The 24,502-nt window shown below is 44.1% G+C and overlaps 1 protein-coding gene across 1 annotated transcript in view; it reads right to left on the bottom strand.

Moving 5' to 3' along the window:
- Positions 1-10,866: 10,866 nt before the first annotated feature.
- ivd (isovaleryl-CoA dehydrogenase) overlaps positions 10,867-24,502 on the bottom strand; it is a 57,179-nt gene continuing 43,543 nt past the window's right edge. The window contains exons 9-12 of the mRNA XM_078406162.1: positions 18,714-18,795; positions 16,587-16,691; positions 13,781-13,853; positions 10,867-12,525 (exon numbers count right to left, since the gene is read on the bottom strand). Coding sequence (XP_078262288.1) covers positions 12,392-12,525; positions 13,781-13,853; positions 16,587-16,691; positions 18,714-18,795 — 394 coding nt within the window. The 3' untranslated portion in view covers positions 10,867-12,391. The remainder of the gene's footprint in view (positions 12,526-13,780; positions 13,854-16,586; positions 16,692-18,713; positions 18,796-24,502) is intronic.

Below are 24,502 nucleotides of genomic sequence, written 5' to 3'. Positions count from 1 at the left end.
TTTGCTACACACGACCTGATTAGAGAAGGGAACTGTTTTGATCGATGTTGGGAATGTAGAAATATCAGGCTATTCAGTTGATTGTACGACAAGGAGGTTTCAATTTCTCCCTTTGTCTGCCTTCCTGAAAATGGCAGTCATACAAATACCAGAAGCAAGGAACTGCAGATGGTGATTTACAAAAAAAAGACACAAAGTACTGGGGTAACTCCGCAGAGGACAGGCACATGGATAGGTGACTTTTCAGCTTGGGACCATTTTTCAGACTTCTTCAGTTACTCCAGCACTTTGTGTCTTTTTTCACACAGATACTTTTTCACTTGCAACTTTTAAAAAATGATTCCATTTGGTCCCATCGCTATTTCAAGTGGTCTGGCATGCAGAATCCCCACATTAAAATGCCTCTTGTGAATGATGTGTCAGAGCATAAGAGGGAGATTAATGTTCTTACTCACTAGTGCCATAACAACATTGCTCTCAGTGTCAGCAAGACCAAGGAGCTGACTGTTTACTTTAGAAGACGGAAGGTGAGGATCCACAAACCTGTCTTCATTGACAGATCAACAGTTGAGTCAACAACTTCAATTTCCTGGGCGTACATATCTCTGAAGGTAGACACAAAATGCTGGAGTAACTCAGCGGGACAGGCAGCATCTCTGGAGAGAAGGAATGGGTAACGTTTTGGGTTGAGACCCTTCTTCAGATCTGTCCTGGGCCCAGCACATCGATGCAATCATGAAGAAAGCCCATCAATACCTCGACTTAATTAGAAGATTGAGGAGGTTCAGTATGTCAACAAACACTCTCTTGAACTTCTACAGGTGTACAGTGGAGAGCATGTTATTGACTGGTTGCATCATGACCTAGTTCAGCAACTCGAACGCCCAGGAATGAAGATTACACTAACATGGTAGACCCCATCCAGTCATTCACAGGTACTGACCTCCCCACCATCGAAAGGATCTACGTAAGGGAGACTGCTTCAAAAAAAGGCAGCCGGCATCGTCGGGAACCCACACCACTTTGTCCATGCTCTCATTTCATTCCTACTATCAGGAAGAAGGTACAGAAGTCTGAAAACCATGGCCTCCAGGTTCAAGAACAGCTTCTTCTCAACAACCATTAAGCTCTTGAACACTGCAAAACACTAACTGTCATGATTGTGCTAAGGATTTGGGGCTTTTTACACGAATATTGTTTGATTTTAATTGATTTTTAAAAAGTTATTATGTTATCTATGTTATGTTATCTAAGAGCACTGTGTTTACAGGCCTGTTATGCTGCTACGAGAATTTCATTGTTCCATTTGTCAGTACATGTTACAATTAAACACTCTTGACTCCTGAAAGGAATGAATGCGGAAATGGTTTCAAGGTCAATATACCGTCAATTAAGGTTCAGTGAAATCTGAGTTACCATACAGCCATACTAAGCGAAAAGCAACAAGACACACAGCCACATAAAATAAAATTTAACATGAACATCCACCACAGCGGATTCCACATTCCTCACTGTGATGGAAGGTAATAAAGTTCAATCATCTTCCCCTTTGTTCCCCCCCGGTCGGGGCTGTTGAACCATCCGCAGTCGGGGCGATCAAAGCCTCCACAGCCAACGGTCCTGGGACAACAGAACTAGTGTGAATGGATGATCGATGGTCAGCATGGTCTCAGTGGGTCGAAGGGCCTGGTTCCATGCTCTATCTCTAAAACTAAAAAGCTGCAGCCAATTTGTATACAACAACCTCCCTCAAAAAAAAAAGGCGAAACGAGATATGCTATCGTATAATTAGATCTACTGATGTGGCCAAATGGAAAGAAAATTGACTAGGACACAGTGGAGAACATCTCTGATTGAATCGTGATGTGAGATGTTGTGTGCGCCTGGCAAGGCAGACAGTGCTTTGATTTAATGTCTCATCCGATAGACACCGCCTCCAACAATGGAACACTCCCTCCCCGTTGCACTGAAATGTCAACCTGGATTCCTTGCTCAATCTATATCAGAGTGGGAATCTAACCCACCACCTTCTGACTCAGAGGCAAGAATGCTACTACAGAGCCCAGCTGCGTTGAAATGCCACACGCCTTGGGAGACTCCGCTACTAATGGAGCGACTGAACTATTTGCCAGGCAGAGCACTGTCAAGTTGACAAGTACATAGGTTGCTAAATGCATTTTTTTCTGCATTAATTTGCAATTAACAAACAGCACACTCAGGGAATTGGCCATGTGTCTGGAGGAGGGGTGGGCAGGAAGATTCTGATTCCTTCTGAACTCCCCAGGGGGTTGGTGCCATCTTCTAATGGCCCATGTGTGTGTGTTTCTATTAGGCACTCACATTTCCACCTGCACGATACAATCTAGATCACTCAGAGGGCTTTGATGCCACAGCTGACAGCACTGAGTCATAGAGAGTATCTCCGCAAACTCCAAACCTTCCTGTACAGATACATTTACCAATAGTTTATATTCGCATCAGAGTGTTATGACATGTCTCGCGTTAAGAGTCCTGCTTGAGATTGGAATTTTGTTGCTGACCTTTGACTGGTGGTGGAATCAGTCAGCGGATAAACCACCTTTTTCCAATTTCATCCAGAGAAAGTTGACACACGCTTTTGTACGAACAAATAAAAATGAATAGGTGGGAATAGATTAGCAGGACTTTAAAGCATTGCTCCCACCACCTCCACGCTCCACCCCAACAGTCATGATAGCTGCATGATAGCAGCAAGGAACCTAGAAATGTTCTGAAAAAAGGATATTTGAGCTGTTATGAGGAATTATATGAGCAAAGCACAGAGGGAAGTCTACTAGACATTGTCTGTTTGGACTCAATATTGGCATTGGTTTATTAAACAATGTTTTGTGTGCGATCATACCGAACAGGAACACAACAGGAGTGCAAAGCACAAAATAAACAATGCTATAGACTATTGACTATTAATGCAGTATGTAGCGTATAGGAAGGAATTGCAGATGCTGGTTTACACAGAAAATAGACACAAAACTGGAGTAACTCAACGGGACAGGCAGCATCGCTAGAGAGAAGGAATGGGCGACTCTTCTTCAGACTGAGTCAGGAGAGAGAGACACACAGAAGTATGGAAGGGTAAGTTGTGAAAACGAGACATCAAAGGGGATGGAGCTCAAGGAAAATGTAGACTAGATCATTGTTAGCTGGGGGAAGGTGACAACAAAGCAAACAGAGATAAAATGTAACCAGGGGGACAGTCAGACTGGTCGGAGAACTACGATGGGGGAAGGGTGGAGAGAGGGAAAGCAAGGGTTACTTGAATGACTGTCATATGTTGGAAGAATGGAGCGACTGGGTTTGTACACACTGGAATTTAGACGGATGAGAGGGAATCTTATTGAAACATGTAAGATTATTAAGCGATTCAACACGCTGGAGGCAGGAAACATGTTCCCAATGTTGGGGGAGTCCAGAACCAGGGGCCGCAGTTTAAGAATAAGGGGTAGGCCATTTAGAATGGAGGAAAAACCTTTTCACCCACAGAGTTGTGAATCTGTGGAATTCTCTGCCGCAGAAGGCAGTGGAGGCTGATTCTCTGGATGCTTTCAAGCGGGAGTTAGAGCTCTTAAGGATAGTGGAGTCAAGGGATATGGGGAGAAGGCAGGAACGGGGTACTGATTGAGAATGATCAGCCATGATCATAGTGAATGGCCGTGTTAGCTCGATGGGCCGAATGGCCTCCTCCTGCACCTATTGTCTATTGAAGTTAGAGAAGTCGATATTCATACCGCTGGGTTGTAAGCTGCTCGAACGAAATACGAGGTGATGTTCCTCCAATTGGGCTGTTGGGCCTCACTCTGACGGTGGAGGCGGCCCAGGATAGAAAGGTTAGCGTGGGAATGGGAGGGGGAGTAAAAGTGTTTAGCAACCGGGAAATCACGTAGGTTTTGGCAGACTGAGCGGAGGTGTTCAGCGAAACGATTGCCAACCATGCACTTGGTCTCGCCAATACATAGGAGTCCACACCTGAAACAGCAGATACAGTAGATGAGGTTGGAGGAGGTGTGAGTGAACCTCAGCCTCAAATTTAGAATGTAGTGCTACAGTTACAGAGAAAAAAGTGCAAGGGCTGCAACAGAGTGGATTGGGAGATCAAGAATACATCCTTAGATAGTAGAGGCCCATTCAAGACTCTGGTAATAGCGGAGAAGAAACCCTTCAGTACAGGTTCCTCAAAATTGGTTTTAGCTCAGGATCCTTGTACTAGTGGTGACCCTGGGATTTGGGGTTGGTTTTAATTAATGTTGACTGTTTTCCGCTCCACAGATGCTGCCTGACCTGAGGAGTGTTTCGTTTTTACTTCAGATTTCCATCACATGCAATTTTTTTGCTAGTGAAATATTACACAGCCCGTGCTGAGTGGTGTCGAGCAATGCTGCTCTAATGTGATAATTTATACTTAGTTGGTCCCTCAGGATCACAGATTACTTGTTTCCACTCCAGTATTGTGGGCTCTGAGGTAACTGATGAGGTCAATGTGGGACCATTGGATTCGGTCAGAGTAAGGAGGTGCTGAAAAGGGTGGGCAGCCTGGGGGGAGGGGGAAATGGCACTTCTGCCACTTATGCTGGGCTTTTGTGTTTTAGGCCCCAACATTGGGGGTGTGGGTTTGGGAATCCACCGGGTGGCGCCACCACAGTGGCTGCCTCGCCAACCGTCTGCCTGTCCTTTCCACTGTTTTTATTATTTTAAGTATGTGTTAAAAGTATGTTTTAGTGTTTCTTGGTTTGTTTTATGTGGGGGGGTGGGGGGAATTTGGGGGAAACTTTTTTTCAATCTCTTACTTCGACAGAGATGCGATTTTTCTCCGTATCGTATCTCCGTCCCCACTGCGGCCTAACATCGTGGAGTTGGCGGCCTTTCCTGGAGACCGGCCTGGCGGTTCATGTCACGTGCGCGGCGCGGACTTTAACATCGCAGAGCTTGCGATCCTTTGTCGAGGATGAACTGTGGAGAGCTCCAACCGCGGGGCCTGTGGACTTTAACATCGTGAAGCCTGCGGTCTCTGGTAAGAAGAGGCCGACCCGGGAGCTCCATGCCGCGGTGAGTGTTTCAACCGTCCCGACGCGGGAGCTTCGATCATCCCAACGCGAGGGCCTCGGATCATTCCGACGCGATCGACTGCGGATGGTTCAACAACAACGAGGAAAATGATTGAACTTTATTATCTTCCATCACAGTGAGGAATCCACTGTGGTGGTTGTTTATGGTAAATTTTATTTTATGTGGCTGTGTGTCTTGTTGCTTTTCACTTAGTATGGCAACTCAAATTTCACTGCAACTTAATCGGTACATGTGACAATAAATTGATCTTGAAATCTTGAAAGGATGCTCCTATCAGTGGAGTTGGAGGATGTGGCAGAGACAGCATTGAGGGTAACTCCAGTGTTCTCTTGCAAGTAGTCTATGTCTCAGGGTGTATAGGAGGGGAGGGATCATTGCGACTTGTATATTTAAGGCAGAGATAGAAAGATTCTTGATTAATACAGGTGTTAGAGGTTATGGGAGAAGGCAGGAGAATGGGGTTAGGAAGGAGAGATATATCAGCCATGATTAAATGGCGGAGTAGACTTGATGGGCCCAATGGCCTAATTCTTCTCCTATCACTTATAATAATAATAATAATAATAATAATAATAATGCATTACATTTATATAGCGCTTTCCAAACACTCAAAGACGCTTTACAGGGATTACTAGAACATAGAGAAGTGAATAAATAGATAAATAAGTAAACGAACAGAAAAAGGAGACAGTAGGTGAGGTGACCTTCAGTGGTTGAAGGCAGTGCTGAACAGGTGAGACTTCAGTGATGTTTTGAATGTGGTGAGTGAGGAGGAGTCTCTGACGGTTTGGGGTAGTGAGTTCCATAGGGTAGGAGCAGCGATGGAGAAAGCCCTGTCCCCCCAGGATCTGAGTTTGGTCCGGATGGGGGGGGACAGGAGATTGGCAGCAGCAGAGCGGAGGGTGCAGGTGGGAGTGTGCCTGTGGAGGAGGTCAGTCAGGTAGGATGGGGCCAGGTTATGGAGGGCTTTGTAGGTCATGAGGAGGATTTTGTACTGGATTCTCTGGGGGATGGGGAGCCAGTGGAGTTTGTAAAGGACGGGGGTGATATGGTCACGGATCGGGGAGTGGGTGAGTAGACGGGCAGCGGAGTTTTGAATGTATTGAAGTTTACTGATGATTTTTGAGGGTGAGCCATAGAGGAGGCTGTTGCAGTAGTCCAGACGGGAGGTGATGAAGGCGTGGATGAGGGTTTCTGCAGCTGTGGAGGAGAGGGATGGACGGAGACGGGCAATGTTTTTGAGGTGGAAGAAGGCTGTCTTTGTGATGTGTTTGATGTGTTTGATGTGTTTGTCGAAGGAGAGGGTTTGATCAAAGATGATTCCAAGATTCCAGATGTGAGGGGAGGTGGATACTGGGAGACCATCAATATTGAGGATGAAGTTTTGGGTGGATTTGGTGAGCGTTTTTGGACCAATGATGATGATTTCAGATTTGTTGCAGTTGAGTTTGAGGAAATTTGATTGAAGCCAAGATTTTATTTCAGAGATGCAGTTTGATGCACTTATGACCTTACTTAGTGGATCATGATTTAGTGCTGGGTCTAAGGTCTCAATCTTCAAACTCATTTCCTTGAATAGCCCAAGACTGTGATGATGACACACTAAAGGCCAAGGTCTTTAAACCCACTGGAGTGATTGCGACTCTCTAAGCTTGAAATCTTTCACCAGCTCTTCTCAATTTTCCACCATATCACTAACCCCATTTCTTAAATGAGGGCCAAAATTTGGTATAATCCCCCTTAGGACTAAGATTGCACGCCCAAATGATCTTCTATGGATCAAAATTCTGTCCTCGTACATTAAATCATACAGGATGTTTCTGTTAATACAAACCAGTATCTTGCTACCTTCAACAATAGCTTTTCTAAATTAGTCTTGAACATTTTGGTTTGTATCTAATAACACCAAGATCTTTTTCTCTTGGCTGCTTTGTGCTCCCTGCAAATAACATGTATTGACACTACCAACATATACATCAATAAATTTATTGAAATTAAATGCCATTTGCCAGTTTCCAGTTCATTAACCTGGTACATCGAAAACATCCCCGATCCTCTTTGTCTTAATGTTGCACAAATTTGGGTGTCATATTCAATTTATTTCTCCAGCACTAAACATCACTGCCTACGTCATTAATAAATACAACAAATCCCGAGTTAGCACTAGCACAGTGAGGAATTAGTACTGAAGGCTGAACCTCAAGTCAGAACAGATAATGTCCAGATTTCCCTCTACACTTCGCTCAAAATTTCTCACTTTCCCGGCTTAGAAAGACAAATTGGCAATTTCTGGTAACTTGTTTGCTTTCCCAAAACAGCCATTTCTTACAATCCTGTCCCAAATGTTCCTAATACCAGACATCACGATGTGGAATGAGCTGCCAGAGGAGTCCCGACCCGAAACGTCACCCATTCCTTCTCTCCAGAGATGCTGCCTGGCCCGCTGAGTTACTCCAGCATTTTGTCTGCCAGAGGAGGTAGTTTAGGCAGGTACTTAAAAGACACTTGGACAGGTACATGGACAGGGAAGGTTGAGAGGGATATGGGCAAACACAGGCAAATAGCACTAGCTTAGATAGGGCATGTTGGTCAGCATCAATGAGTTGGAGCAAGGGGCCTGCTTCTGCACTGCATGGCTCTATGACCATCAGGTTGATGGGCCTGATTCTTAGCATTTTATGTGTCCTTTCCTGAGAACAGGTACTTCAGTCTAAGGGATGCTGACCAAGATGCCCTATCTAAACTAGTCCCATTTGTTTACCCATATCCCTCTCAACCTTCCCTTTCCATGTAAATGTCCAAATGTCTTTTAAGCACCTCATAAGTGATAGAAGAATTAGGCCATTCGGCCCATCAAGTCTACACCATTCAATCATGGCAGATTTATCTCTCCCTAACCCCATTCTGCTGCCTTCTCCCCAGAACACCCATACTAATCAGCCTACCTGTCCAAGTGTTTTTTAAGCACCTGAAGTATTTTGTGCAGTTTTGGTCTCCTAATTTGAGCAAGGATGTCCTTGCTGTTGAGGCAGTGCAGCGTAGGTTCGTGAGGTTAATCCCTGGGATGGAGGGACTGTCATATGAGGAAAGATTGGAAAGACTAGGCTTGTATTCACTGGAGTTTAGAAGGATGAGAGGGGATCTTATAGAGATGGATAAAATTATAAAGGGACTTGACAAGCTAGATGCAGGAAAAATGTTCCCAATGTTGGGGGAGTCCAGAACCAGGGGACGCAGTTTAAGAATAAAGGGGAGGCCATTTTAAACTGAGGTGAGAAGAAACTTTTTCACCCAGAGAGTTGTGAATTTGTGGAATTCTCTACCACAGAAGGCAGTGGAGGCCAATTCAGTGGATGAATTTAAAAGAGAGTTAGATAGAGCTCTAGGGACTACTGGAATCAAGGGATATGGGGAGAAGGCAGGCACAGGTTACTGATTGTAGATGATCAGCATGATCACAATGAATGGCGGTGCTGGCTCGAAGGGTCAAATGGCCTCCTCCTGCACCTATTTTCTGTTTCTATGAACTATTCCAAATACTACTAAAATATTGAAGAGATGGACAAGGAGTTGAGTGCTCTTCCCCCATATAGATGCATAATCCTGTGTTACAACACTTGAATGAAGGAAGGAAGCTCTTGAATCGATTTGATCGGGTGGCTGTTAAACAAGCCCAATTCTATTCTGATCCATTGGTATGGAAAACCCCTTCTATAATTGGAGAAAATGGTTAAATGTCACAAAGCTGCTGCTCTCCGACATCCAACTACAGAAGCAAAATGCGTGTCGTTTATAGATTTTATTTAAATGAATTAGATGTGTAATCATGTCCAAAGCCTAGTCAACATGGATCGAAACTGGCTGGATTGATTATCTAGAACCCCAGGCCTCTCAGTTACACAGGACCATTTCCATCAGCAGTATTTTAAATAATGACTATGCATTTAAGTTGTTATTTGTTGTCGAGGGTAGAAAAGCCCATATTTCTTTCCCTGTACCCTTTTTCCATTTTTCCCTCCTCTAAGATACTTCCAAAAACGGACTTCTTTGAAAGGTTTTTGATTCTTGATGACATTTCTTTGCTGCTCCATTTTTAGGATGTGGATTTTCATGTCAACTGCCTTGTAGGGAAATTGAATAAAGATTTTTTTTTTAAATCTTTAGACACAGCTTCTGTGTATACTGCTTAATAAAATTCTCTGGCTGGGTAAATGGTCAGAGAGTTGTGAATCTGTGGAATTCTCTGCCTCAGAAGGCAGTGGAGGCCAATTCACTGAATGCATTCAAGAGAGAGCTAGATAGAGCTCTTAAGGATAGCGGAGTCAGGGGGTATGGGGAGAAGGCAGGAACGGGGTACTGATTGAGAATGATCAGCCATGATCACATTGAATGGCGGTGCTGGCTCGAAAGGCCGAATGGCCTCCTTCTGCATCTATTGTCTATTAATTTGTCTCTGCAGAAATTGTTTAAACGGTTTTCCAACAGTGAGAATTTCTGTGCTGTTGAGGGCTTAGAATCCACCATTTCCCATTGGTTTCCAGGGTCTCACTCAGCCAAAAATCTCCAAACTCTCATGTGGGCTGAGAAATCTCCACACTGCCTGGGTCAACAGCACTGGAGTCTGCCTACTGGTGGAGAGGCCAACAGATCCCCATCTCCAAGGGTGCATGGTGATACAAGGAGGAACTAGGAACCATACAGCATGGAAATAGGCCCTTCAGCCCAACTTGCCTATGCTGACCAGGATGCCACATCAACACTGGTCCCACCCGCCTGCATTTGGCCCATATCTTTCTACACCTTTCCTATCCATGAACCTGTCCAAAATGTTGACATAGCACCTGCCTCAACTACCTCCTCTGGCAATTTGTTCAATGCACCCACCACCTTACTGTGAAAACGTTATCCCTCAGGTTCCTCTTAATCTTTCCCCTCTCACCTTACAAGTGGAGTGACAGACAGAAGTGGAATGGCATGGTGCAATCTTGCTGCCCAAAAAACAGGTAAAACGGCAGCAGTTATTCAACGTCAGCAAATTGAAAATTCTGGCCTAATATTCTCTTTTACGGTTGGTGTCATTTTAATAAGCTCCAGCGAGGAGCTTGGGCACGTTACTTGGTTAAAGGTGTAGCAGAAATACAAGCTCTTTTTAAATGCATTGACTGAGAAAGGCAGACCAGCACTGTCGCATGTTGTGTCAACTTTACTACATAGTGCGGTACATTTGCAACCCTAAAACACCCTGTCAGCTACTATCTCCAACATGCAGTCTTATGTGGCTATCACTGGATAGAATAGCTTACAGCCAAAGTCCACAAGAGACATCTGTAACCCCACAGAGACTACCATTCAGAATAATAAAACTTCCATCATCAACCTGAGTCACAGTGGTCAAAATTATACAACGGCTTCACTGGCAGACCGGTTTTAGAATCTATCTTTCGATCAAAGATCTGTTAATTGAATGTTATAATTTGTGATAGACAATAGGTGCAGGAGTAGGCCATTCGGCCCTTCGAGCCAGCACCACCATTCAATGTGATCATGGCTGATCATTCTCAATCAGTACCCCGTTCATGCCTTCTCCCCATACCCCCTGACTCCGCTATCCTTAAGAGCTCTATCTAGCTCTCTCTTGAATGTATTCAGAGAATTGGCCTCCACTGCCTTCTGAGGCATTCACAATCTTTCTGGTTTGAACCTTCAGGTATTAAAGGTTCATTGTCAGGGAACCAAAGAAGGAGAAAAAGCACAGCAATACTTAAGTGTTTCTCATTGTCCAATTCATTTTGAGCACTTTATTAATTAATTAGTACAATCTTGGAGCTGGGAACCAAAGGATTTTTTTTTACTCAAGTGCCAAGAATAATCCAATCATTGAATAATTACCTTTTTCATTTCCAAATCTTCAATGAAGATGTTGTACTGCTTTAATGGCTGTGCCGGGGAATCGGATCCATGGCAGGGAGGAGCTCAGCTGATTAAGCTGGCAAGAATATGGCCGACCAGAATTGGCAAACCCTCCACCAAGAGAACTTTGTTCATCAAGATTAGATTCCCCGGTATGAACGGACCAGTGCAATTGCACAGATTTAAACAGCATTTGACAGCTGAGAATTATCTGCAATTGTAACCACGGTGCAGAAGAATGAGAAGGGGATGTAACTCATTCCTCAATTACCTCATAGACACAAAATGCTGGAGTAACTTATAGAGGGAATGGGTGACGTTTTGGGTCGAGACGCTGCCTGTCCCGCTGAGTTACTCCAGCATTTTGTGTCTTATCTTCGATGCAAACCAGCAGCTGCAATTCCTCCCAACGCAATGAGCTCATATTCGTTTTGATAATCAAGGTCCATTCTGATATCCAGGGTATCTATATGATATAGCTGTGCACACCCCAAGATACGACATTGTGCATGTAGTGCTTACATTTTGAAAGAACTTTACACAAAGTTACACAGGACATCACACTGCATAATACCAAATATAAACAAGATTTTTTGATATTGATCTGTTCTGATCAGGAATAGAAAATTTACTAGCACTGCCGATTCACTTACTGAAAAGCAATTGAACTCAAGGCCTCGGGTTGTGCAGACACTGCACTTTCCGAAGGATGAGATCCTTTTGTCAGTGCTTTTCTGCAAAGCACTCAAACAGTACAACTCTCGTGAAAACATCCGCTGGCTTACAGTCAGTTATGGGAGGACTGTTAGAATTTGTAGTTTAGATTCAGAGAATGGTGTGTAGGCCAGTCTGCATCTTAATTACTGCTTTAGAAAGATAACCTACCAGTAGCTTGCACCCGTTTCCAAACAGTAGCAATTGAACACATATATACAATCTGATCCAACAAAGAAGAAAGGAGTACAGATTGTGCACACAGTAACAACGCAAACAACCCTCTTGTTTAAATATGTAGCACTATGGAGGTATTTTCATATGCCACTTGCGTTTTTTTTCCAAGTAATAAAACACAACTTGGTATATTAATCGACAGACCTGAATTATGATGCCAAGTCGATAATTTGTATTGCATTGAAGGTTTCTGCTGTTGCACTAACTCCCTTCTTCCCTGATATTTTAATCAAGTATTTCATGTTTCAACTTCCATGATTTTGCTCTGCAAATTATATTTTTCCCAGATTGAAGGTGGTCCTGATAGAAACCAAGGCACTTCGAAATAAAATAAGTATATGCCTTAAAGTTAACATGAGATATTGCCACAATGCAGTACAGGTTTGTGGGTGGAGGAGGCACGTGGCCAAGCCTGGTCTCTGCAGAAAGGTTATTTGTAAATGGCATTGAAGGCTCTGCCGATGATCAGCCTCCTGACTTCGCTGGTTCCGGCTCCTATTTCATACAACTTAGCGTCCCGTAGAAAGCGGCCCATGGGGTAGTCATTGATGTAACCGTTGCCACCTGCAAATCCACAAACAGTGAGTGAGCACGAGCAGACACATCACCACACTGCACCTAATTAGCAACTAAGATTACAGACGTTTACAGAACTGCTACTGCGGAATCATTATGGAATTGTTCAGTCTTCCAAACCAAAAAAACAATATCAATGTTCTCTATGGAAAATTTGATATTGATGCCAGCTATGCAATTTATTCATTCGCTCAGAGCAGCTCGAATATCAAATGGCGTCAAACTGTTTTTTTTTCAATTCATTAACTCTTTTTAATGTCCAAATTCAACAAGGACTTGCATTTTGCTCTTTTTTTGAAAAAAAAAACGTTTATTTCAAATCCCTCAAGGTCTAACCTGGAGAGACAAGTAATCTGAAAGCAGATAATAGACACAAAATGCTGGAGAAACTCCGTGGGACAGGCAGCATCTCTGGATAGAAGGAGTGGGTGACGTTTTGGGTTGACCCAAAACGTCACCCTTTCCTTCTCTCCAGAGATGCTGCCTGTCCCACTGAGTTACTCTAGCATTTTGTGTCTATCTTCGATGTAATCCAGCATCTGCAGTTCCTTCCGACATATTTTGAATGCAAATAATTCTGCCCATTCAGGGCTATAACTTTTGATTACTGCAAACACCGCCTTTTCCAATTAAATCAACTCCACTCTCTCAAGTACTCTAGAGCTATCTCCCAGCAATTCCCGAACTTCAGAAGAACGCAGAAGCAGGGTCTGACCATTCAACTCCTCGATTCTCTTCCATCTATCAATTAAATGAAGGGTAAACTGCAAATGAAGTCCACTTACCCACTCCTCAAGATTTAATATCCCTTAAACCCCTACTTAACAAAATCCTAGCAATCTCAGCAATGCAATTTTTAATTGCATTTCAATTAAACTGTGGCAGAGGAGAATGCAGATAACCACCTGCTTTTGTGTGGAGAAATGCTTCCTGTATTCCTCAGCTCCGGGGGGGGGGGGGGGGGGGGGGGGGGGTTAGGGTCTCACTCATCCAGAGGAAGTTTCTCTCTTTTACCACCTATGCATTAAAATCACAAACAGAACAAACTGACCACTTTTCCCCACCCTTCACATAATAACAAAGGTTCACTGTCTTTTAGCTATAATTCCCTGGTGTACCCTGGCCTTCCCTTGGACTCTTTCGAAGGTTTAAAAATAAAACCTGTCCACTTATTATTTGGCCTCTGCTTCCAATTGTGCTGGCTTCTTGATCGATCAGCCGAGTCTTTTCCCAGAACACTCACCCAAACACTGGATTCCATCCAGGGCCACTTGAGTCGCTGTCTCTGCAGCATAAAGAATTACACCTGCACAATCCTGCAAAAAGAAACACACGGGAATGAATGAGATCTTGCTCCGAGAGTTACCTGGTGTGCTCAGTGTTTGACAGTCAGGATTTAAACTGTTTAGTCTTATACAATTCCCTTAACTTCCCAACCAAACTTCATGTCTCTTTCTTTGTCCAAAAACACAAAGAAACAAAGCACTTCTACTTATTACTCAATGTAGTTTAGTTTAGAGCTACAGAGATACAGCGTGGAAACAGGCCCTTCGGGCCACCGAGTCCGTGCCGACCAGCGATCACCCTGTACGTCAACACTATCCTACACACACTAGGGACAATTTACAACTTTACTGTAGCTAATTGGCCTCCAAACCTGTACGTATTTGGAGCGTGGGAGGAAACCACAGCTCCCGGGGAAATCCACGCAGGTCGCGGGGAGAAGTTAAACTCCATACAGACAGTAGTCAGGATCAAACCCAGGTCTCCGGCGCTGTAAGGCAGCGACTCTACCGCTGCACCACTTGTAATAGTTCAATTCATGAATTTGTGCTATAATGCCATTCTTTGCAGTATCATCAAATTACTAATCTGTTTCTTATTACAATTAATAGAATGCCATTCTCTACCTTTAAGAACACATCCTACCAAAAGACCCATGATGTGTTTCAGTCAGCCTTTCTGATATATGGAAACAACTGTTTAATGAAATGTTTTCCAAGAAGGCAACCCATCTCCTAAATCAAGGAACAGCTGCAACAGATTTCCAGATATTGAGATATCACAGAGCCCTTTACATTCAGTGATGTTGTTTTGAAGTCATAAGGTCATACGTGATAGGAGCAGAATTAGGACATTCAGCCCATCAAGTCTGCGCCGCCATTCAATCATGGCTGATCTATCTCTCCCTCCTAACCCCATTCTCCTGCCTTCTCCCCATAACCCCGGACAACTGCACTAATCAAGAATCTATCTACGCCTTAAAAATATCAAATGACTTGGCCTCCACAACCTTCTGTTGCAAAGAATTCCACAGATTCATCACCCTCTGACTAAAGAAATTCTTCCTCATCTCCTTCCTAAAGGAACGTCCTTTAATTCTGAGGCGAAGACCTCTAGTCTTAGGCTCTCCCACCAGTGGAAACATCCTCTCCACATCCACTCTATCCAAGCCTTTCACTATTCGGTACGTTTCAATCAGGTCCCCCCTCATCCTCCGAAGCTCCAGCAAGTACAGGCCCAGTGCCGTCAAAGCGTTGGCAGGATTGTCATGTTGGAAAATAAAAATCAGTTAAATTGCCAGCTCATACAATCAGCAAAAAGAGGGCAACCTGAGAATCTATTTTACCGATGCTTTCTGACGCAATGACCATGACAACATGGCTGTGAAGTAATCAGAAAGGTAACGATGCACAAAAAACCTGGTCCTTCAAACCATCTAGAGGAAGAGGTGCCGAGTGGATATCTTAACCACCAGTCATAATGGTCTGTGTCGACCGCTACCTTGCACAGTCTTATATTTTTACAGCCTTGCCTGGAAACCATTTAAAGGGAGGGAGAAAAGCATGGTCTGCTGAGAGAGACAGACAGATATTGCACCTGTGGAATGAGAAGCAATGAGGGCAGAGAAGAGTCTGCAAGATTTCATCTGCAAGGTGGAAAAGACCCACCATTATTCAAAATGTTCTCATCTTTTATCTGGAAATGTTGTTTGACGCATCAGCAACCCCCTTTCCATCTGACCATTGTGCTCAGACACGATGGGCTGCCATGACCCTTAGGTTGTCAACTTCTATCATGTGTCTAGTCGAGGGAAAATCCCGATGCAGGGGATTTTATTTTTACTCAGCGACCCATAAACAGGTGTCAAACGTTATGCAAGTGTCCTGAAGGAATTCTTCTTTATACTTTATATTCTCAAAATGTAAATATTATTTTTCTGGGAAATCCTCTGGTTTCAGCTATTCCTTTGTCTCACACTGTGCTACATTTCATTTGGTACTTATGCTCCTAACCTTAATGAGCCTGGCAAAATAGTTTGAAATTATGGCAAGTGTAAGTTCTCGTGTAGATGTTTGCCTTAATGAGCCTGGCAAAATGGTTTTAAATTATGGCAAGTATAAGTTCTAATGTAGATGTTTGCCTTAATGAGCCTGGCAAAATGGTTTCGATTATGGCAAGTACAAGTTTTTTCCTCTCACTATTAGCTTGTCATGCCCAAACTCAAGACCATTAGAAATATGGAGTGTGGGCGCGGCAGAGTGGAGCAGCATTCCACCAGACCCTCAATGAGCACGGAGAAAACAAAGTTGGAGGTGTTTATTTGGGTTAAGGCGGGACAGCATTACATTTTGGGCATTAGACCTGACACAGCATTGTTAGATCCTGAACATTTGCTCAGAACTACCTCAACAGCAGACTTGCATGTCAAATGGCGACAGTGACCATCGTGTGAGTTTACCCATTCCTCCCCATCAGCCATTCAGCAGATCAGGCTGAAAATTGAAAGCTGATTAGAAGAGAATTGAAGATGATTTTATGCCGTGCCTGATGGAAAGCAGATTAAGGTAGCTCACTCTGATTTCCTCTTGAATCCCTGCAAGGAGGAACCCAAGAAACAGTCAAAGGATTAGGCCGGGATGATCTCACCGTTGCCAAGATGTTGTGCAAACTGTTTAGATAGATTTATCCATTGTGTGGTTATTGAGAGCGAGGTTGTTTGTATAACAGTACATAAAGACAGTTTCTATATCTCTTTTTAGCCTTACCATTGTACTCATGTGTCCCGCGTCACAAGCTCTTGCTACGTTGTACACATACTGTCTGCAGGCACTCAGACGGGTATACATGTCAGCCATCTTGCCTTGTAAAAGCTGCAGGAAAGTCAGGAGTGAGAGACACACATGCACATGTGACAAATGATTGAACTGACTCGCTCATCTCAACTCAATTCAACATAATTACAGGAAGGATGAAAGCAGCTTTGGAGAGGGTGAAGAAGTAGTTTACCAGAATGCTGCCTAGATTAGAGAGGGTTAGTTACAAGGAGAGGTTGGACAAACGTGATTGCTTTCTCTGAAGCACAGGCTAAGAACCTGATAGAAGTTGATGATATTACGAGAGGTAGACAGCCAGAATTGTTTTCCCTGGAGTGGAAATGTCCAATATTAGAGGGCATAGCTCTACGGTGAGAAGGGAAAAGTTAACAAAGATGTGAGGGACAAGGTATAAAAAAGAGTGGGAGGTGCCTGGAATGTGTTGGGGATTACGGTCAAAGGAAAGCAGATACGATCATGGCATTGGAGGGTTTTAGATATGCATGTGACTCTGCAGAGAACGCAGGGATATGGATCATGTGCAGGCAGAAGGGATGTGGCATTATATTCAGCAGACATCATGGGCAGAAGGGCCTGTTCCAATACTGCTTTGTTCTATGTATAGCCTTAGCAATGGAAGAATTAATGTTAAGTGAGGTGGTGAACATGCTCTAGTTACCACAGCAACGCATAGAAAAATGCTCTCATTTCAAAACACGAACAAGCCAAAATGGAGAGTGAGATCAGAACCTAGATCCTTTAAACACGAGTCAGTATTTAAATTCTAGGCTTGCCGTGTTTATAATAGTCTGGAAGCTCAATTGAAAACAACTGGATCCTTTAAAGTGAGAATTTAACACATTCCAGAATTATCACCTCCCCCTCGATAATATTCACTCAGTGCCTCTTTAGTTTTCACAGGAACATTATCAGATTGAAATTGACACCTGTGCTTATAAAAAAGACATTGTACAAGCTGAACAAAAGCTTACTCAAAGAGCAGATTTTAAAGAGACTTGATGAAGGACAAAGATGGGAAGATGCAGAAGTTTACCCAGTCCAAATTGATTAACTATTACTCCTCTTGACGTGCACTTTTCTCTCCATCATGCATTTCCCCAATGAAGAGGAATTCAGTTCTCTTGTCCACTTGCTAGCAGCCCTCTTTGTGGGATCCAATATACCTCACATTGCCACAATTCCTCTCCTGACCATCGCTTTATCATTTGCAGAATGCATTCCCTGATGAGTATAGGAGCAGGGAGGTTCTGCTGCAGTTGTACAGGGCCTTGGTGAGACCGCACCTGGAGTATTGCGTACTGTTTTGGTCTCCTAATCTGAGGAAAGACATTCTAGCCTTAGAGGGAGTACAGAGAAGGTCCACCAGATTGATCCCTGGGATGGCAGGACTTTCATATGAAGAAAGACTGGATAGACTGGGCTTATACTCGCTGGAATTTAGAAGACTGAAGGGGGATCTTATTGAAACATATAAAATTCTTAAGGGGTTGGAGAGGCTAGATGCGGGAAGATTGTTCCCGATGTTGGGGAAGTCCAGAACCAGGGGTCACAGCTTAAGGATAAGGGGGAAGTCTTTTAGGACCGAGATGAGAAAACATTTCTTCACACAGAGAGTGGTGAGTCTGTGGAATTCTCTGCCGCAGAAGGTAGTTGAGGCCAGTTCATTGGCTATATTTAAGAGGGAGTTAGATGTGGCCCTTATGGCTAAAGGGATCAGGGGGTATGGAGAGAAGGCAGGTACGGGTTACTGAGCTGGATGATCAGCCATGATCATATTGAATGGCGGTGCAGGCTCGAAGGGCCGAATGGCCTACTCCTGCACCTATTTTCTATGTTTCTATGAGAGACTTGGGCACTTCAACATCAAAGACAATGATTGGGAATATCTTATCACTACTGGAACTAACTGATTGCTCAAATTGCTCCACTCAAGATAACGAGGACCACAGATTTTGCTTATCTTCCTAGTTCAGCCTATGTCCCGATGAATTAAAACGAGAAAAGTGATTTTATTTTCAATGATAATCCATTACATTAAGGATCTACGCACGACCTTACCTGGAACTCTCCGATCTTCTTGCCGAAAGCCTCTCGAACATGCAAGTAAGGAATGGCATGGTCCAGAACAGCCTGCATGATGCTGCAAGTAAACCACAAGAAACTCAGAGCAAAACCAAAATAATAAATGATAGTGGAGCAGAGCCGAACCCCTATGTCTCTAATGCAACTACATTGCTTCAGGGTGATGCAGTGGTGCCACTGGTGGACCTGCTGCCTTACAGCACCAGAGACCCGGGTTTGATCTTGTCCTCATTTGCTGCTGTGTGGAGTTTGCACGTTCTCACGATCTCCCTGTGACCACATGGGTTTCCTACAGGTGCTCCTGCTTCCTTCGGCATCCACAGATGCGCTGGTTTGCAGGTTAACTGATCTCTCTAAAATTGCCCCTAATGTGTAGGTGGTGCATTGAGATAGAACTAGTGTGAACGGGGGATCGATGGTTGGTGTTGGGTTGGTGAGCCAACAGGCCCTTTCCACACTGAATTTCTAAATTGAACTAAATCTCAATGTGCGCTCTCTCTCTCTCTCTTTTTTCAACTTCAAACTTTATGATCTTCAATATCCTTTTCTTCTTCAAGGAAAGCTAGATAGAGCGCTTAAGGATAGCGGAGTCAGGGGGTATGGGGAGAAGGCAGGAACGGGGTACTGATTGAGAATGACCAGCCATGATTACATTGCTGCCTCGACGGGCCGAACGGCCTCCTCCTGCACCTATTGTCTATTGAAAGTGATGCCTTTGGTCTTAGCTTTTCACACTTTCATCATTGAAGAGGTTGAAATGCATTCCAAGCCAAACAATTCTATTACAAAACTTCTTGTATCCATCGGCCTTAACTCCGTGAACAGCAACCTTCATCTCCAAAGGGTCTGAGTTCAACAGTCAACAGTCAACAGAGCTTTATTTGTCATTCGGTACCAAGGTACCGAACGAAATTACATAGCAGTCACACAAAAAAAAAGAACACAAGACACATGACCCCAACACAAACGTCCATCACAGTGACTCCAAACACCCCCTCACTGTGATGGAGGCAACAAAACTTCCACTCTCTTCCCCACGCCCACGGACAGACAGCTCGTCCCCGACCGACCCGCACAGTCCCCGCAAGGGGATGGAAGTCCCCGCGGCCGAGCCGCACCGGGTGCTGAAACGTCTCGCAGCCGAGCCGGGCGATGGAAGGCCCCGCGGCCGAGCCGTACGCAGCTAAGTCCCGGGCGATGTTAGGTCCCGCGGCCGAGCCGCACCGGGCGATGGAAGGCCCCGCGGCCAAGCCGCACCGGGCACTGTTAAGTCCAGCAGCCGAGCCACACCGGGCGATGGAAGGCCCCGCGGCCGAGCCGCACTGGGCACTGTTAAGTCCAGCGGCCAAGTCGCACCAGCGATGAAAAGTCCCGCGGCCGAGCCGCACTGGGCGATGGAAGGCCCCGCGGCCGAGCCGCACCCCGCGCCGTGAGGAAGAGACCTAAAAGAGAAAGGTTTCCCCCACCCACACCACCACCCCCCACACATACACAACCAAAAAAAAAAAAACCCATCCCAACACCGACACACAACAACAACAACAACAACAAAAAAGGAAAAAAAGACGAACAGACTGCTAGCGAGCCGCAGCCATTAGGCGCCGCCACTTTCTGAAAGGTGAATACTCGTGCCTGCCCATTCCAAAGACACATCATCCGAGCACAACTAGTTGCAATGCCAAGGTGCAACCTTTAATAAAGTGCAGTGAACTAAGGACTCCCCCATCCTCGAGATGGCTGTGTAAGATCCAGTGGAATTATTTGAGGAACAGTTGAGGAGATCTGATGCCCTGACCAACATTTATCCCTGGCCAAACCACTGCTTGGTCATTAATTGTGAGAGATCCATTAAAAAAAAACACGTATCATTAATTACTAAGTTATATTTTAAAGTAGTATCGCAGACTGCAAAACATTCTGAACATCCAGAGGTCATAAAAGACCCTGTAAAAATGCAGGTTGATTTATTTTAGTCTTTCAAAAGTGCTGATGAACAGGGAAAAGTTTCACATGATTCAAAGCCCTTTTGAAATGTAGTTAATCAAAATAAAGTGATAAAAGAAAGGGGTTGTAGCAAGTCACTAACAAAATCCACTTGGGAGCCTCAGTGCACCTGAACAAGTGCTCAACTTGCTACTGTGATGGAATAACGGAACAACACAGCACAGAAAAAGGTCCCTCAGGTCAAGTTGACCAATGCTAGTCCCATTTGGCCGCATTAAGTGGGATATCTCTTAACCTTTCTTATCCACGTCTACTGATTCTGCACAGACACGAGTATTCAAAATGGACACTTCAGGTCTAAATGACCAGGGACTATCAGAACTACCAGGAAATCATAACATAAAAGGACATAACTAGGCCCCTCAGCCTGCTCCACTTTCCAAGTGCTCGATATTCTTTGATTCTGCTAGCTTCAAAAAACGATTGTTCTCTCGATTGAAATTACTCAGTAAATTACTAACTGCCCACAACTCTGAAAATCAGATTCACATTCCTCAATGAATTCTCTATCCTCAATTCTAAAAGGCTGATCCTTTCACTGAGATTTGCTCTAGAGTTCCAATAGCAGATGCCCAGTCAATGCTAACATCCTCTCAGGTTCAAGCCAATCAAGTCCTCAAAGATAGACACAAAATGCTGGAGTAACTCAGTGGGAAACATCACCCATTCCTTCCCTCCAGAGATGCTGCCTGTCCCACTGAGTTACTCCAGCATTTTGTGTCTATCTTTGGTTTAAACCAGCATCTGCAGTTCCTTCATACACAAGTCCCTAAAGAATGTTATACTTTTGAATAAAAACACCTCTTAATCCAGTCTTTTATTCAGTCTCTCCCCATCTATCCAACTCCATCCCGGACATGTTGTTGCATTCCCTCTAGGAATACATCTTTAAATAGGTTAAGAGTGCAATGCCGTGAAAAGTACTTCAAGTATGTTTTTGCCAATGCCCTACATAATTGTGGCAAGATTTTTTTTTTCTTGCACATTAATCTCTTTATAATAAAGGCTAACATTATTGTTTACTTATCCAGTTGCTTTTCCTGTAACATTGTGACTCATGTTATAAGGATATCTACACCCTCTGATTACAAAAACTCCACAGTTGTGATCCTTAGAAACTCATGTTATAGAAAATCATATTAGAAAAACATTCGTGGCCGTGGCAGTTAGGGGGCTAACTGTAACAGACAGTTACAGACTCACAATAATAACATTATTTCTCCCGCAGAATTTAAAAAAAATCTTTTAATACCTACAAGTTTATTTTTGTTATTGCAAGCTAAAAATAATGGTTGTGTGTTACGTTGTTTAATAGAGTATTATTGTATAAAATGTCATTAGAAGCAATTGCTGTCCCGATCAACGGCACTTGCGATGAAATTAGAAAACTGTGTTCTTAAAAGACAATGGTATCAATTACGTCAGGGAGGTTACATGGAAACAGTTATTTCTACTCCCCCCCAAGACTGTTTATTTCCCCAAGATAGCTTTTTTTACCCTGCCTGTCAATTTCCAAAATAACCTTAAGATGGTTCTCTAGTTCCCGATCGAAATCATGTGGTAATCAATTCGATCTGCATGACATTCGTTCCTATGTCATTAGCTGCCTTATATCTCATTAGCATTATGGAAACATGTTATAGCAGCACCATCTATATTCCCACCAGGATGGTCTCAAGGCCTTCCATTTCGTCCTTAAGCAAAGATCCAACCAATTTTACATCTACTAATTTGCTCTTCGGCTTAGTGGAACTTGCCCTCACCCATCAACCACTTCTCTTTCAACTCCTCTCACTTTCTCCAAGTTAAAGGTGTACCCAGGGGGCACTCACATGGGTCCCAAACTATGCCCGCCTTTTTGTTGGTTACTTCAACAATCCTTGCTCCAGGCATACACTGGCCCTAGGCCGCAACTTTAACTCCTGCACTTGTGCAAAACTCATGGACTTCATTAACTTCGCCATGCATGAGCTTCCACCTGGATTATCTCTGGCACCTCCCTCCCCATTCTTGACTTCTCCGTCTTTGCCACTGAAGACAGACTATCGACCGACGTCTACTAAAATCTACAGATGGCCAGTTATCTGGATCACACTTCTTCCCACCCTGCCTGTTGCAAAGATGCTATCCCCTGCTCTTAATTCCTCCATCTCTGTTGCATATGCTCCCAAGATGATGATTTCCATACAAGGACTTTAAAGGTGTCCACATTCTTTAGTGAGTAGGGCACAGTGGCGCAGCGGTAAAGTGCTGCCTTACAGCGCCAGAGACCTGGGTTCCATCCTGCCTACGGGTGCTGTCTGTACAGAGTTTGGAAAATTCGCCCCGTGACCTGAATGAGTTTTCTCCAGGTGCTCCGGTTTCCTCCCACACTTCAAAGACATACAGGTTTGTAGGTTAATTGGCTTGATATAAATGTAAATTGTCCCTAGTGTGTATGACAGTGTAAGTGTGCGGGGATTGCTGGTCAGCACAGATTCAGTGGAAGGAAGGGCCCGTTTCTGTGCTGTATCTCTAAACTAAACGCGGCTTTCTCCCTTCTATCATAGATGGGTCCCTCACATACGTCACTTTTGAGTCCCATAGTTCTGTTTTCGTTCCCCCCCCCCCCGATGCAACAAGCAGAGTTCCCCTGGTTACCACCTTTCACCCCACCAGCCTCTGCATTTAATGCATCCTCCGACATTTACATCATCTCCAACGTTATCCCACCACTAATTATTATTCCCACCTCCTACCCCCTTTCCTCCTTCCGCGGAGACCACTCCCTCCGCAACTCCTTAGTTCACCCATCTCATCCGACTCAAACCACCCCCTATCCAGGTATCTTCCCCTGCAATTGCAGGAGATGTAACACCTGCCCTTATACCTACTCCCTCACCTCCATCCAGGGCTCCCAGCAGTCCTTCCAAGTGAGAGAGGTTCACATGCACCAACTCCAACCTCCAGCTTACAACCCAACGGTATGAAGCCTGAATTCTCCAATTCTTCAAAAACACCTCCATCGCCCCTCTTCCTCCACTAAAAGTCAGTATACTAGTTCCGCAGTTCACAACCGTGTGTCCCGTTTCGGCTCAGACCTGTCTCGAGCCAACAGTCAGCCTATCAGGGAATCATCTGTTGCCGGCCCTGACTTATCCTGTTTTTTTCTTCGCTTCTAGTTTTATCCCTGCCAGGGGGTCTATAAGTCCGAAGAAGGGTCCCAACTTGAAACTTCACCTATCCATTTTGTCCAGAGTTGCTGCTCGACTCCAGCATTGTGTCCATCTTTGGTTTAAATCAGCATCTGCAGTTCCTTTTTATTACCTGTTTACATAGTGTTTGGAGTCATGCAACATGGATACAGGCCCTTCAGCACACAAATTTAAGGGCTTGTCCCATTTTAGGCGATTTTAAGGCGACTGCCGGCGACTGTCAAAGTCGTAGCAGATCGCCAAACTTTTCTTTTACCCGACAACAATGACCACGGCAATGCCGAGTCAGGTTGAGATTACACCGTCTTCGGAAACATCGCGAAATTCCCACTCTGTCAATGCTTCTCCGGCGTCCTAATTTACGCTGAAATCACTGACAAGTCGGTAAGTACTTGAGAGTTTTGAACTATAACATCTTGTATGGGTTACTTAAAAACCAAGCATCACTGTAACAAGGCATAAACTGGATTTACTTCCAGTTTACTAATAGCTGTATTAATTTTTATTTTTTTTAACTGGTTAAATGGATTTTTGTGAAAAGTGTGTGGGCATTCTATGAAAATGTAC

Source organism: Rhinoraja longicauda, chromosome 10 (genome assembly GCF_053455715.1).
Source record: "Rhinoraja longicauda isolate Sanriku21f chromosome 10, sRhiLon1.1, whole genome shotgun sequence".
Classification (NCBI taxonomy): domain Eukaryota; kingdom Metazoa; phylum Chordata; class Chondrichthyes; order Rajiformes; family Arhynchobatidae; genus Rhinoraja; species Rhinoraja longicauda.
The sequence above is the reverse complement of the archived record's forward strand: the minus strand, read 5'-3'. Positions and strand labels throughout refer to the sequence as shown.